The sequence below is a fragment of the Quercus lobata genome, chromosome 6, assembly GCF_001633185.2.
Source record: "Quercus lobata isolate SW786 chromosome 6, ValleyOak3.0 Primary Assembly, whole genome shotgun sequence".
Taxonomy (NCBI): Eukaryota; Viridiplantae; Streptophyta; class Magnoliopsida; order Fagales; family Fagaceae; genus Quercus; species Quercus lobata.
Genome location: NC_044909.1, coordinates 52,586,660 through 52,602,395, shown reverse-complemented (window position 1 = coordinate 52,602,395; position 15,736 = coordinate 52,586,660). Strand labels below are relative to the sequence as shown.

Genomic DNA, 15,736 nt, shown 5'->3' with positions numbered 1-15,736 from the left:
TGTGACTTTTAGAAAAAAATCTCTTCAATTTACTATTTAACGTTTATAAATTCAAAACTTTAAAACACTATTTACTATTAATTCGCTAAGCACTCAAATTGTTAGAGAGTTTTTCAGTTAAAACTTTATGTTACAAAAGCTTTTACAGTTAAAACTAAATTTCCTATAGCAGGTACACAATATCAAACAGGCACATGTAATTTCCACTTTCTACAATAATGCCAATTAAGCCAATCATACAGAACCTCCAACCTCTCGAGTCTCATCCACCATATGATAGAGGATTGTTCCATAAGACGGTCTCATGAGATGCTTATTCGACACTAGGTGTTAGAACCATATAGAGTTTTAGTTTATGTATGGCAGTATATCCCAATTATTTTAAGGTACTCTCAAGGGGTGCTGTAGCAACAAGTACTTGATCTTGTTCTCAGATTCTCATGTGGCGGCTTGAGCAGGATATTGTTTCAGGTTGAGGAGAACAATGTAGGGAAGGACAATTGAACCACAGTACAAATGATTTCCTATCTTGATCCCACTTGAAACCAATGCCAATCCAGGATCTTAGTAATGGGCAATCGGATTTCCTGCCAAATCAATGGCTAAAACCTCACCAGTCTTCTCCATATGTGGTTTTCCTATGTACTTCTCCATGATTATTAGAATCTTCCGCATGAAAGGGTATCTGAATGCTATGGTGGGGTTTGGATTGGGCGTCTGCGTTTACAAGTTTGCGTTTTTTGGCTTTTTTTTTTCTCTGCACGTGAACAGTAATATCACATGATTTTACTGTGCAATAGACAAAAAACACTGTTCACGCATTGTTCATATACTGTTCACACACTGTTCATGGATCCCACGATACTATTCACACATTTAAAAATTATTTTGTTATAGTTTTTTCAGTTTTCAATTTCAGCAAAAATAAGTTTAATCCAAATATACCCTACATCCAATTCAAGTATATGTCCCTACCAGTATTGCACACAAAAAGTAATTCAAGAAAAAGATGTTAGGAGTACTTAAATTCATCTATAAAAAAAAAATTAATATTTGCATTACTCGATTTGGAAAACAAGAATGAATAAAGCTCATCAGATATTTTTTTTATGGTGATTAGACAATTGACTCACATATATTATATATACACATGATCCAAGTCAAATCGTCAAGTGGCAGAGGAGCCGGGTTGAACATGTCAGGTTGGTACTTTTTACAGCTTTATCGCCGCTATAACGGGACCAATGCAACATTAAAAATTAAAAATAAAAATTAAAAATAATAATAATAAAAAGGGGCCCATGAGCTTTTTCGTTTGCTGGTAGTGGCCTTCATGGAAATCTGAAGAGCTCTATCAAACTGTTTTTTGGCTGAAGAGCTCTATCAAACTTTTTACTTGTCCCCTGCCATGGTTTTTTTTATTGAAGTTGTGATGTACCTTCGTCTTTGTATTTGTATTAAAATCTATTTCTCTCTCCTTATATGTATTTATTTCTTAAAAAAAAAAAAAAGTGCCACAAGATGAACTATTCAACTATTATATATAGTTTTCCACTTTATCAATGTCAGCTATCAAGATAGTTATCTATACTATTATTTAAGGGATTTTTCTGTTTGGATTTCTCATTTTTTTTTAGTTCAAAAATGCCCCTACATCTCTATATTTAAGTAGAGATAAAACTAAAGGATAATCTGGTAAAAATCCAACTCTAACTTCCACTAAAACATTACCTAAAAAATATGATCACTCTCCTGTTAATTTTTAAATTACTTTATCCATTTATAAATTAGATTCACAAAATAAAATTTATATATAAAAAAAAAAAAAAAAAAAAACCATAGTTTTTTTTTTCCTAAAAAACAACTCTCCTGTTAATTTTCAAATTACTTTATCTACTTATAAATTAAATTCACAAAATAAAAATTATATATATAATAAAAACATAGAGTTTTTCTTTTCTTTTTTTTGCTAAAAAAAACCCTCATCGCATGCACGAAATACGTGTGATGAGGCTAGTTTAAATAAATTCTCTGTGCAAATAAATATAATATAATTTTGTTAATGTAAGAAATAATAATCTGATTGATTCGAATCTTATGTATCAATTAAAATAATTAAATTTCCATAAAATATTAAAATAATTAGAATAGAAACATTGAAAGCTTGGGTTTGGCATTGACTTAAAAAGCTTCTTTTTTTCTTTCTTTCTACTTAGCTTATTTTTGCTACTATTATGAGTCTGATTGCATTTTTTAATACTATTTATGGGTCCTACTGTATTATTTCAGTTACTTTTTAGTTTTATTTACAGTACTTTCAGCAAAAAAATTTCAATTTCAGCTAAAGAAGTTGTTCCTAAAGTGACTCGTAGGTCAATATATACAATTTTAGTTTAACTTTTAGAGTTATAGTATTATAAATAAATTCACAATTTTTGCCACAATTCTTTTACATGGTAGATTAATTACAACTAGCTCTGTTATTAATTTTCAAATAAATGCACTATTCTTTTTCTCGATCAATCACAGTTATAGCCAAGAGTTAAGACATTTTTTTTTTTATAACTATTAAGTTTTAACAACTAGTCAGAATAGACGGCAAAAAACGAAATTTGATCAAACAAAGAGATTTTTTTGTTTTGTGAGAAACGACAAAGAAAGAGATATGATCAAAAGATTATTAGTGATAAAGCAAGAAATAATGGAATTTTGCTATTGAACCCCCTAAGATACAATAATTTATTGCCTACTTCATGGTTGGAACTCTAGATTTGTTTATGCTCGCAAGTTGCAATCCTAGCCCTTAATGTCCCAGCAATGCATGAGCTACATTTCGCAGTTCCAGTGATAGGAGCTCTTCTCTATACATTTGATACACGTTGTTAGGTCCATACCATATGTATTAATGTTGGCATTGTGACAAATTATGAGTGTTGTGTTTTGGAATTGTAATTCAAGATCAAAACAATGACCCAAGATCAGCTTAAAAAAGCAAATTTTTGGTGACTTCGATCGAGTCTTGATATCAACCTCGATTCTAGCCTCAACCTATCAAGGTTCTTGGAACTAGATTCGTAAAAGGCCTAATATTTGTTTCAGCCCAATTCAAACATGGGATATAAAAAGAACATTATATATAAGTTGGTCTAAGAGAGTTTTTTTTTTTTTTTTTTTTTTTTTTAAGGAGAGAAAGCTATGTTTGTGAGTATAGGATTTTGTAACCAAGATTATCCTAATTTCACCATACCGAAGATATCAAAGTAGATTTGAAAATTAGTTGGTGAAGAAGTTGAACTGTTATCAATCATAGATTTCTTGCTGTAAAGAAAACCTTCAAGTGGTCCTTGGAGTCGTGTCGGAAGTTCTAGTCGCGGTCACAAGTGCGTCATCCATGGAAGCAATTCATATGTTGAAAAGTCCAAATGTTCTAGTGCAATGAAATGTTTTCCGTTTAAGTTGTCTATGGGTAAATAGAGTCCAGGCAAATGATTTCTTTTGATTGTAAAACTTCTTTTATCATAGTGAATTTACTTCACTGTGAAAAAGTTTTCTTGTAGTAGTAGTTTTTCTCTTGGTTAGTTTTCTTTTAAGTTTTTCACTTCACTATTATATCACCGTCTCCATTGCGATTGATTTTGAGCAATAATTATCGAAGTAAACGACCGGTTGAATGATGTAATAATTTCTAGTGGGGAAAACAAATACACAACTGAGGTAGAAACTTAGTCATCCTGCAATACACTGGGGGATAAACACCTTGAGCATCTGTGAAGTTAAAAGAGGGATATGATGATGTTGATCCTCAAGAAATAATCAAGTTTTGTCAAGATCATTTACCACATTATATGGCTCCTCAAACTGTCATTTTGAAGATTTGCGAAAAACAACAGGAAAGATACAACAGTTTATTTTGAGAGAAAGAAATGGCTATGGGCAGCCTTTCTTGGGGGAAAAAAAATTATACAAGTGTTGTAGGTTTGTAATTGTAGCATGTTAATCTTCACGAAATGTAAATTTTCATTATTTGTTTTATGATAAATGCTAAAAAATTCTATTTAGTCACTAAATAGAATTTTATTTGTGACTTTTAGAAAAAAAATCTCTTCAATTTATAATTTATCGTTAATAAATTCAGAACTTTAAAATACTATTCACTATTAATTCGCTAAGCACTCAAATTGTTAGAGTTTTTCAATTAATACTTTATGTGACAAAAGCATTTACAATTAAAACTAGATTTACTATAGCAAGTACACATAATATCAAACAAGTACACGTACTCTCTACTTCCTACAACAATAAGCCAATCATACAAAGCCTCTAACCTCTCGAGTCTCATCCACCTGCATATGAGACATAAAACGATCTCATGAGATACTTATTTGATACCAGGAGTAAGAACCATATAGAGTTTTAGTTTATTTATGGCAGTATATCCCAATTATTTTAAGGTACCATCAAGGGGTGCTGCAGCAACAAGTTCTTGGTCTTGTTCTCATATTTTCATGTGGTGGCCTGAGCAGGATATTGTTTCAGGTTAAGGCGAACAATGTAGGGAAGGACAATTGAACCACAGTACAAATGATTTCCTATCTTGATCCCACTTGAAACAAATGCCAATCCAGGATCATAGTAATGGGCAATCGGATTTCCTGCCAAATCAATGGCTATAACCCCACCATTCTTCTCCATATGTGGTTTTCCTATGTACTTCTCCATGATTATTAGAATCTTCCGGATGAAAGGGTATCTGAATGCTATATCCAATTCAAGTGTATGTCCCTACCAGTATTGCACACAAAAAGGAACAGATGAAAAGATGTTAGGAGTACTTAAATTCATCTATATAAAAAATAATAATAATAATAATATTTGCATTACTCAGTTCGGAAAACAATAATGAATAAAGCTCATCAGACATTAAAAAAAATTAAAAAAATTAAAAAAAAAAAAAAAAACCTTTGCATTATTATTAGTGTTAGGATTAGGAGTTACATATATGCACAGCTCTCCTATTCCTAAATATCACAAAACCATGGTTGTTTTACGTTGTCTATGGTGATTCTCCACTCACTTCAATATTCCAAAGAACCATGGGACTCCAACTTTGTCTTAGTTGATTTCTCTAAGTGATGGTTCACACTTCACACTACAAAAGTGATACACATGATTTCAACAGTCTAAGAACCTCACACACTCAAGGATGTGAGAAACACACTAAGAGAGAGAGGGATACTTCTTTTTATAGTAATTGTTTTTACCTTCTTTTTTCTTTCTCTCATGCATGGGGAGCTATACATAGTCACATCCCCATTGATGGCCATGCAATGGAGTAACTCTTCAAGAGTTACTCCCAAGACTAGTGAAGTAGGGTGCTGCTCCAATTAATCTTGGCATGCCCAACTGATAGGTGCCTAGATTCATAATTAGTCATGCTTATAAAATTCCTTTGAATCAACCGCAAACATTTCATATCTCTATTGTATTATTTCTTTGAATACTAGTAATTAAAACAACAAAATATCCTTTTTCATCCTCTTGCCATAATCAATCTAAATTAAGCAAGGATCCTAATTAAGTTGTGTATCTTATGTATTATTAACACAAGCAATTAATTAAAAATTGAGTCTTACACACTATGTTTACCCATGTGATTTAATATATAAAAATTATTCGTCGTACAAAGTTCTTCCATAATGTGGGTTACTATAATAAATACATTAAAATGATTAAGATAATTTATTTGAAATGAAATTCTATTTAGCAAATTACAAATGTTTAAAACACTGCTTTGATTAGAATTCTATTACCAAAAGTTACCTTGTTTTATTTTAAGTTATTTTTAATTATCTATCATAATTTTTGGCTTTGATAAAATTTCAGTCTTATACAATTTGCTACTGTCAAATAACTTGAAGGTATTTTTTTTCCCATTATCTATCTTATTGTTTAATTTCATTGATATTAGTGAAGTTTTTTCTTTAATTTACATATGAATCTTAATTAAATTATGCTTTGCACAAGCTTACTACTATTTAAAAAATATAGCTAATTTTTCCACGGAAAGTATGAAGTAAGAACTGATTTACCGTTGCCAGTGCAATCCAATATTGACCTTCTCCATCATATCGAATGTTATCAGGCAAGCCTGGTAGATGATCAATAAATTTTTCTACTCTTCCTTTTTCCTTGCCTTGTATGTGATATTTTCCACATCTTCTCCTGCATTAGCAACCCATTTGGAATAATCAAAACTTCCACTGTGCTAAACAAAAATTCAACTGTCATTAATTTTAGTCTTCGAACAATAGAAGTTGTTAGAATAACAACTAAATTCATTGTTTTCTAACGGCTTTAAGCTTTTGGGACTAATAATGATTTATCATAATATCAAAACAAGTAATCTAAGCTTCAACAGTCCGCAACATTATGCAGATCATGAGGAAGAAAGGCTTTAACGACAGTAGTGGTGGCAACTTATTATAGTCTATTGAGTTCAAACTCTATCTCCAACTTCTAATTGCCAAAATATTTCAGAAGCAGTGATAATTTATCAGAAGCAAACATGAGGAGTCTACTAAAACAATTTCTTCAAAACTGAGAATCAGCAAACATACATTGGGGTTTCGCAAAAGATCACATAATTCTGATCAGGTGAGACTACTACACCATTGGCAAAGTAGAGGTTGTGGACCAGTACCTTGGTAGTTTTGGTTGCTGTATCATAACTCAAAAGTCTACCATTGGGCTTACCTTCCAAAATGTCCCAATTGGCCTTACTTAAACTATATTTATATGAAGCATCTGTGAAATAAATTATGCCATTGTGTGCTACATCTACAGCGTCTGTCAATTTGAATTTTTGTCCATCAGCCTCATCTGTCAGCAGCTCCACCACACCGTCCGCTGTCACATTTAGGAGGCCCTGTTATACATCACATTTCATTAATATAAAACACCTAATAACCATTGGTTTCTGACGACTAAGGAGCAATTAACAAGCGTGACAGTTTCTCTGTAACTTGTGCTAAAATTATCAAACAGAGATTAATTACATTAATTTGTTGAGTACTGTTATAGATATAACATTTTTTAATAATTTTTTATAATCAATTGTTACAAACAAAGAGGGGTGGGGGGGAGGGGAGGATTTAAACCCAGGTTTTTATAAAAAAAATTAGGCAATGCCACTGAACTACTAGACTCTTGATCACAACTTATTGAGTTGTTATTTAACTGTTACTGGGCTTGGCTTTTCTGGAGTACCGTGGTATTAATAACCCTCTAACTTCGTCCTTATAAGTTGTAAGGTAAATCGCAAATTAAACCCCTAAAGTTTAGGACAGGGGCGGTGCTACGTTCACGCAGGGCCACCCTAACCTGAAAAAAAAAAAAAAAAAAAAAAAAATTATATATAATATTTTAAAATTTTTTATTTGCCTACTCTTAAAAAAAAAATTAGGAACACCCTCAGAAAAAATTAGGAATACCCTCAGATTTTTTATTGCTAAAAATTTTGAACTAAAATCTGAAAAAAATAAATAAATAAATAAATAAATAAAATAAAATTTATAACAGAGCAAGCCCACCTCAGATTTTTTATTGCTAAAAATTTTGAACTAAAATCTGAAAAAAATAAATAAATAAATAAATAAAATAAAATAAAATTTATAACAGAGCAAGCCCACCCAAGGAAAAAAAAGCCCAGCATCAATCCTAAATAACAGATGGTAAAGCAAACCCAACCTAAAAAAAAAAAAACCCAACCTAAAGAAAAACACATCAGATTGTAAAGCAAACCCACGGATTCTTAAAAAAAATAAATAAATAAATAAAAATACAAACCAAAACCCAATACGCTCAGCCGATTTTATCAAATGGTAAAGCAACAACTGATATCAGAAACCTAACCTAAAGAAAAACCCTCATCGGCGCGAGCGCAATGAACCAGAAGCACTGAACCTAAAGCACATCGACGCAAGCGCGACGACACCTCGAGTCCTTCCACCTTCCTCGCACGAGCACAGCCACATCGGGCATCAGAAATCGGTCCGATCCGATCAACGCTTGGCCTCGACCCTCGAGTCCTTCCGCCTTCCTCGCCTCACGTGCTGCTGTCGCAGCGCAACCCCTCAGGCCTCCCTCAAGGTATTTCAGTTCTTTACACTCTTTTTCTCTCTTACATCTTTGCCTCTTTGGGTTTGCTGTGGTCTGAGACTCTCTCTCTCTTTATCTGATTCTCTCTTTCTCTTTGAACTTTAAATTCAATAAATTGGCTTTACAGCTTCAGCTTTACTTTATAAATTTTAACTTTATTAAATTTGCCCCTGTTTTAACTTTATTGCGTTGGTGAGTTCGTCTTTTAGTATACTGTAATTTGTGAATTTATATTGGCTCTTGTAATGACTCTTGTCTGTTGGTGAGTTTGTCTTTTAGTGAATTATGATTTGTAAATTTATCTAATTGGCTCTTGTAATGACTCTTGGTACCCACTAGGGAGTTAGTCTAACTGACCAAATACAGACAAAATTAAATTATGTTACCCACTAGGCAGCAGGTTGAGCCGCACATGGGGTGTATGTTACTGCACGGTGAGGTGTGTGCTACTGGTGTAAAGAAAAATAATGAAGCAACTAAATAACAATAATTAATAATTTAATTAACCAATACATTATAAAAGACAAACAAATTAAATTATGGTAGGCTAAACAATAATTAATAATTTTATAATTAATGAAACAATAATACAACAAATGAACAAATTATAGTTTATAAAAGACAAACAAATTAATGAAACAACTAAAAAACAATAATTAATAATTTTATTAATATTTCAAATAAACTTATAATTTAATGTATATTCTTTTACTAGAATTATGGACAAATATTTGATAAGAAAACCACATACCCAATAATTTTATAGATTGTGTAATTTATACTTGTGGGGGGTAAAAGACCAGTAGGCCCATGTCGATGTCTATATTGGGTCAAAGGCCCAGTCCAAGGGAAAAATCCCTTCTCGGTTGCGGGGAGGAAAAGCCCTTCCTCGGCCACGGGGAGAGCCCTCCTCGGCACAGTGAAGCCGAGGATGGAGGAAGCAATCTGCCACCGGTAGTGACACTCCCTATCATCCCATGGAGCGGGAAAAGTACTAAAGCAAAAAAGGATAACGAAAGTGTTTAAAGGAAAGGCTACCATTATTGCATTCAGTGCCTTGTGCCTGACACGACCATATTTCTCTGTCCTTACAACCACTCCCAACAACTGGAGGGAGGGACTGATGGGACAAGTACCTACTCTAGAGACCCCGTTCAGGAGGAAGAAAACTACTATAAAAGGGGGGTGAGGGAGGGGAAGACCCCCCAACACACAGGAAGGACCAGAAAGAGCTCCCGAAACTATACTGAGGATCAATTCTCCCAAATAAACTCAGTCCATCTCATCCTATCGAGTAAAACACCATGATAATTGTTGTACATATACCAAAGCCTAGCTCTTTGGTCCACTCTCTACAAATTTATTGTATCAGGCTCGCTGGTCTAAAGTCCCACACATATTGGGCTAGATCAGAAAAGTTGAGCCCTACAATTGGCGCTATCTGTGGGAAGAGCTTGTGCGTTGGCGAATATGACGGTTAGTCACGGTCAAGCTCCTATCAATAAGAATCCCTCGAGAGGATCATTTTGGCAGTGGTGCGAGCTGCACGAAAGCCCCCCATCATTCCCAGGAACACACTGCCATTATCATGGCTCAGCCTCTGTTTTGGGTCACGCTTCGAAGTGTTCACTACAAGGGGAGAACCGCTATACAGCGCGATTCAAAGGGCTTCGAACGTCAGATATGCATCCCCATGCACTTGTCAAGGGGCTAACTCTTGAGACCCCTAATATTCCGGTTCACTGAATTCCCTACAACAAAAAAGCCAAGAGCTAAATCGGAACCTTTTAAAGTGCTAGACAGAACCAAGGTCTTGCATGGTCCTCGGACCCAAACCTATAGGGAAACTAGACACTCCAACGGCCAAGTGCTAAATAGAACTAAGGTCTTGCATGGTCTTCAGACTCAAACCTATGGGGAAACTAGACACTCCAACGGCCAAGTGCTAGACAGAACCAAGGTCTTGCATGGTCCTTGGACTCAAACCTATAGGGAAACTAGACACTCCAAGAGCCTAAGTGCTAGACAGAATCTAGGTATTGCATGGTCCTCGGACTCAAACCTATGGGGAAACTAGACACTCCAAGAGCCCAAGTGCTAGACAGAATCAAGATCTTGCATAGTTCTCGGACTCAAACCTATGGGGAAACTAGACACTCCAGCGGCCAAGTGCTAGACAGAACCAAGGTCTTGTATAATCCTAGGACTCAAACCTATGGGGAAACTAGACACTCTAAAAGCCCAAGTGCTAGACAGAACCAAGGTCTTGCATGGTCCTCAGACTCAAACCTATGGGGAAACTAGACACTTCAATGGCCAAGTGCTAGACAGAACCAAGGTTTTGCATGGTCCTCGAACTCAAACTTATAGGGAAACTAGACACTCCAAAAGCCCAAGTGTTAGACGAAACCAAGGTCTTGCATGGTCCTCGGACTCAAACCTATGGGAAACTAGCAACTTCAAGAAAGACCTAAGCCCTAGGCGGAATGGAGGTCTCGTATGGTCCTCAGTTCCCCGGCCTTATGGGAACTAACACATAATGGTGTCTTTCTGAGTGTTTAGACCAGGTATAGTCATGCCTTGGTCCTCGGACCAGACACCTAAAACAAGTTAAAACTACGAATATCATCAAAAACGCGGAAAAGGACTCTAGTACCCAGCGGCCCCCTCGGACAGCCTATTTTAGATTACACATCCTCAGGCAGTCACCCCGTTCGCAATACAGAACGTGCGACTGTTATCCCGGTTAGTCCTATGTAGTTAACCTATTTAAAGTCGGCATTGTTGTGCCCGTGGGTTTCGATAAACTCAAAGTAATAATTCTTTACCGACAAGAGCATCAGTTCTAAGTACGATTCGAAAGAAAAGACACCAGCACATTCATTCACAAAGTAATTATTGCAAAAAAGAAAGGATACATAAAATACGATAAAATCATCTTTTATTAGATAAAGAGATAGTACAATATACACAAAAGGGCTTAGACAAGCCTATGTCATAAGTTAACTATAAAAAAATAAAAAAAAATAGGGGAATACACGGGAACGATAGATCCTGCAATTTTGCTCTAGCAGCGACTAAGCAAGCCTGGGTGGCACCAGTGATGGAAAAGAGGAAGAAGCAGGGATGCCAAATCCCCATACCTGCTCTAGCAGCAATCAAGCAAGTATTGTTCTAGCAGCAATCGAGTAAGCACGAATGGTACCGGCGATGGGAAGTCCAAGCCTACACACAGCACCGGATGGAAGTCCCAGTGTTATCGCACCAAAAATCTGATGCGATCTCCACCTGCTTCGGATTTTGGCTAAAGGAAGAAGAGGCTCCTCTCTTGCCTTATTGAGGGGAAGAAATGTCTTGAGCCTTTGTCTTCCTTGCCCTGACCGGGCCATTCTGAACCTCGAAGATACCCAAGGCTCCTGAAGAGGGTGTGATTCCTTCACCCTCACCCTAGCCTTGACCATTCCACCTCCTAAAGCTCAGTCACATTGGTAATGGGGACTTTGGGAACAATTGGAGAGTTAGGAATCTGTAAAGCTCAAAGGGTTTGCAGATAAAGGGAATGACCTCCCACCGTGCTTCTTATATAGGAGGCAAACCTGGTGACAATCAATTCACCCAAATCTCCAAAAAGGAATTACGGGCGAAATAAATCTCGCTCAATTTCCAAAGTGATCTTCAACCGTTGAATTTATGTCACCTCGTGAAGGGACCTTCATTAAAGCATGCCGCAAATACTGAAGCGACAGGGACGCGGCCTGGATAGATCAGAACAGAATGTCTCACAGTCGAAAACGTGCCTTAGGCAAACAAAGAGACTCTGGCCTTTAGTGGAGGGCCTAACGTGGCAAGCCGAGACGGAGGCCCAATGTCACCAAAACCCTCATCTCCGCCCGAGGAGCCGAACAGCAGGATTTTGAGGGGTTATTGTGGGGGGTAAAAGACCAGTAGGCCCATGTCGATGTCTATATTGGGCCAAAGGTCCAGCTCAAGGGAAAAATCTATCTTCGGTGGCGGGGAGGAAAAGCCCTTCCTCGGCCACGAGGAGAGCCCTCCTCGACACAGTGAAGCCGAGGATGGAGGAGGCAACCTGCCACCGGTAGTGACACTCCCTATCATCCCATGGAGCGGAAAAAGTACTAAAGCAGAAAAGGACAACGAAAATGTTTAAACCAAAGGCTGCCATTATTGCATTCAGTACCTTGTGCCCGACACGGCCATACTTCTTTGTCCTTACAACCACTCCCAACAATTGGAGGAAGGGACTGATGGGACAAATACCTACCCTAGAGACCCCATTCAGGAAGAAGAAAACTACTATAAAAGGGGGGTGCGGGAGGGGAAGACCCCCCAACACACAGGAGGGACCAAAAAGGGCTCTCAGAACTATACTGAGGATCAATTCTCCCAGATGAACTCAGTCCATCTCATCCTATCGAGTAAAACACCATGATAACTGTTGTACATATACCAAAGCCTAGTTCTTTGGCCCACTCTCTTCAAATTCATTGTATCAAGCTCGCTGGTCTAAAGTCCCACACATATTGGGCTAGATCAAAAAAGTCAGACCCTACAATACTTCTTAAGAAACACCCTGAGAAAAATTCCTGGAGTCGCCACTGTTTGGGGGAGTTTGAATTTTACACCCTAAAGTTTCAGAATTTGGATTTTACCCCTTTAAGTTTGGGGGGGTTTGGATTTTACACCTTGACATTTCAGAACTTGGATTTTACCCCCCTAAAGTTTGGGGGTGTTTCAATTTTACACTCCCAAATTCTAAAACTTTAGGATGTAAAATCCAAATAACCCCAAATTTTAGAGATTAAAATCCAAACACCCTTAAAATATAGAGGGTAAAATACTTAATATCCTACAAGTCTGTTATTCCCTTCTAACACCTTGTATTAATTGCACCACCTCATAATGACTGCCTCATGGAAATTATGCACAATGGAGTGTTTGGGTAATCAATGATAGAGATAAATAGTAACTAGAGAGTAGAGATGGACAAAAAAGTATGAGGAACAAGGGAATTTTCAAATGGTGTTAAGTGATGTTTATGCTTATGAAAAAAAAAATATTATAAAAATATGTAATACCTGGCATTAAATTAATCCAAACCTTACTGTAGTTTTGTATTTTATCATATTCCTTTTATATATATATATATATATATATATATTTTACTTACATGTGATATTGTTTTTTTTTTAGAGAGAGTTTCAACTTATGGTTTCCATTTTTTATGATAGCTCTTTATTATCAGACCAAAACACCAATCGATTTTTAATATAAACATGAATTGAATCCTAAATCTCTTATTTTATATATATATATATATATATATGTGTGTGTTGATAAGTAAGAAGAAAATATGATTAATCAAGGAAAAGCAAGAAAAATACAAAGAGTTCACGATAGTGAACAAAAACACTATGGAAAACAAATAGACACAAACAGCCACTAAGCTATTCTCATAGACAGAATAAAATCCATAAGGGTAGAACAATATGAGAAACCCCAACACCAAGACCAATCAAAGAGGGTCCGTTGGTATAAATTCAATAACTGAACCACAGTTTTTCTCATTCTCAAAAGACTGCCAATTCGGTAGTCCCGTTAAATAGTAATAGTACAGTACTCTTAGAAAAAACAAAGACCGTTTGTTCTTTGAATAGTACAGTACTCGGAGAAACAAAGAGTACTGTTAATAGTTTCTAGCAACGTGAACAACCTCATCACCGACAAGAGAGACGTCAAATGGTCTTTATCAAAAAAAAAAAAAAAAAAAAGAAGAAGAAGAAGAGAGAGTGGACAGATTGAGATCAGGTACCATACTTGAATATATAGTATCAGTGGGTTACATTTTGTTATTTTAATTTAAAATATTTTTATAAAAATAATGTCAACGGCATAAAAACTTTTAGAAGTGGTAAAATTTTATATATTTGTATTTTTTTTATGATTTAATATATTCAAGGTATTTTTATTAAATTTTACTTAATTTAAATTTCTTAATAATCCATCTAAACTTATTAACTCAACTAGTGTGAAAAATCTTGTCTACGTAGCATTCCTTGTTAAAAAAAAATACACATTGCTAGTAATCGTTCATTGTATGCATAAACTGAATCTTAATTTTTTTCAGCATTTCTTGGTAGTTGAATATAAATTTTCATTTCTTTGTTGATTAAAATTTTTAAATTGAATATATATTTTCTAAAATAAAACAGCATCAAATACAATAATCTATTCACTTCCTTTTGAGAAAAAAAAAATCTAAATTGTAATCTATAAAATAAAATTAACAACATACTTTGATCCTGAGAGAAAAATTAACACACGTATCTTATATCTATGGTTATGGTAGATTTATTGTTCAATTTTTTTTTTCTAAAGAAATATTAATCATTCAAATTTAAGATTTAAAATAAAACATTATATACTTAATCTAAGAATAAATGACCACTCACCTTTTCAGTATCAGCGACGATAAGTTCATTGTTGTGACCAAAAGCGATTCCCAAGGGTCTCCCACCGGTGTTGATCCATTTCTCCACAACCGAGTCAGCCGCCGAGTCGTTTACAGTGACTCGGCTGATCCACCCGTCAGCACAGCCGGTGTAGATGACTCCTGACTTGGCATCATAAGCTACATCTTCTGGAGCTATCAAATTCCCAACACCCACAAACTCAGACACTCTGAGCATGTGGTCGTTACATGCTGGCACGGTTATGACGTGCCCAGTCAACTCGTCAGGTGGCAGAGGAGCCGGGTCGAACGAGTCGAGTTGGTAGAGCAATGTCGCCGCCACAACGGGGACCAATACTGTGACTAAGAAAGTGAAGGGCCATGAGCTTTTCTGTTTGGTAAAAGTGGCTTTAGAGGGTCTGGGTAGGGAAGCTGAGTCGGGAGTTTTTGACTCGTCCATAGTTTGTGGAACTCGGTGATTGACTTTGTTCTGTTTCAGAAGATAGTAGTAGTACCTTTCATTAGTGTGAGAGAGCTTTTCGAGGAGAGCCACTGACCTTAGAGATCTAAACCTTGTAATACCGAATATCACTCAGTTTAATCGGTAAAATTTTTGAAAATATTACTTCAAATGGTAAGGTTTATGTTTCTCTCAAAAAAAAAAAAAATGGTAAGGTTTATTGTGCTTGAACAAGTAATCATTGGCATCATATGTTTGTAACACTTTCATGTCTAAAAAGTTTTATAAAAAAATTGGTAAATTTCTTGTTATTGAATAAAATATTTATAATTTAAACTCATTTATTATCTTAACCTTTTTTATTTTTTTCTTTTTTTGAGAATCACTATCTTAACCTAATTATAATCATTTTGGAAGGTTAAAAACTTAAAATAAAAACATGGAAAACAACGTCAAATTAGTTTTCTTTGTTTGTTGTTTGTTTTGTTTTTTTTGTTGTTGTTGTTGATAACCACAACGTCAAATTAGTTACTAACAATAATTATAGGTGGAACCCTTTGGAACCTATCCGTATCAAATCAACTAATAAAGAAAACAATATCAAATTATAAACTCGGCTTCGTGCTAGCATATTTGGCTTAGCTGTCAGT

At 35.4% G+C, this 15,736-nt stretch overlaps 1 protein-coding gene across 3 annotated transcripts; it reads right to left on the bottom strand.

Annotated features, from left to right (window-relative positions):
* Positions 1-254: 254 nt before the first annotated feature.
* LOC115994631 (protein STRICTOSIDINE SYNTHASE-LIKE 5-like) lies at positions 255-15,321 on the bottom strand. Of its 3 annotated transcripts, none has more exons than XM_031118840.1 (5): positions 14,628-15,321; positions 6,618-6,925; positions 6,090-6,222; positions 4,456-4,782; positions 255-270 (listed from the first exon to the last, which is right to left on the bottom strand). In XM_031118840.1, exons 1-4 carry the CDS (start codon positions 15,084-15,086, stop codon positions 4,504-4,506), a joined length of 1,179 nt encoding a protein of 392 aa, XP_030974700.1. In that variant the 5' UTR covers positions 15,087-15,321; the 3' UTR covers positions 255-270; positions 4,456-4,503. The 3 variants fall into 3 exon arrangements, with proteins under 3 accessions (XP_030974700.1, XP_030974699.1, XP_030974698.1); XM_031118839.1 differs by lacking the exon at positions 255-270 and adding an exon at positions 4,162-4,343; XM_031118838.1 differs by lacking the exon at positions 255-270 and having other exon boundaries at positions 4,162-4,782.
* Between the last annotated feature and the right edge of the window lie 415 nt (positions 15,322-15,736).

Bases quoted from the DNA above. Each gene is read 5' to 3' on its own strand.
- LOC115994631 (XM_031118840.1), bottom strand. From the start codon at position 15,086: ATGGACGAGTCAAAAACTCCCGACTCAGCTTCCCTACCCAGACCCTCT. The intron at 6,926-14,627 runs GTGAGTGGTCAT...GATGTATAACAG, and splicing joins TCGTCGCTGATACTGAAAAG to GGCCTCCTAAATGTGACAGC. The intron at 6,223-6,617 runs GTATGTTTGCTG...TTGCTAATGCAG, and splicing joins ATCTTTTGCGAAACCCCAAT to GAGAAGATGTGGAAAATATC.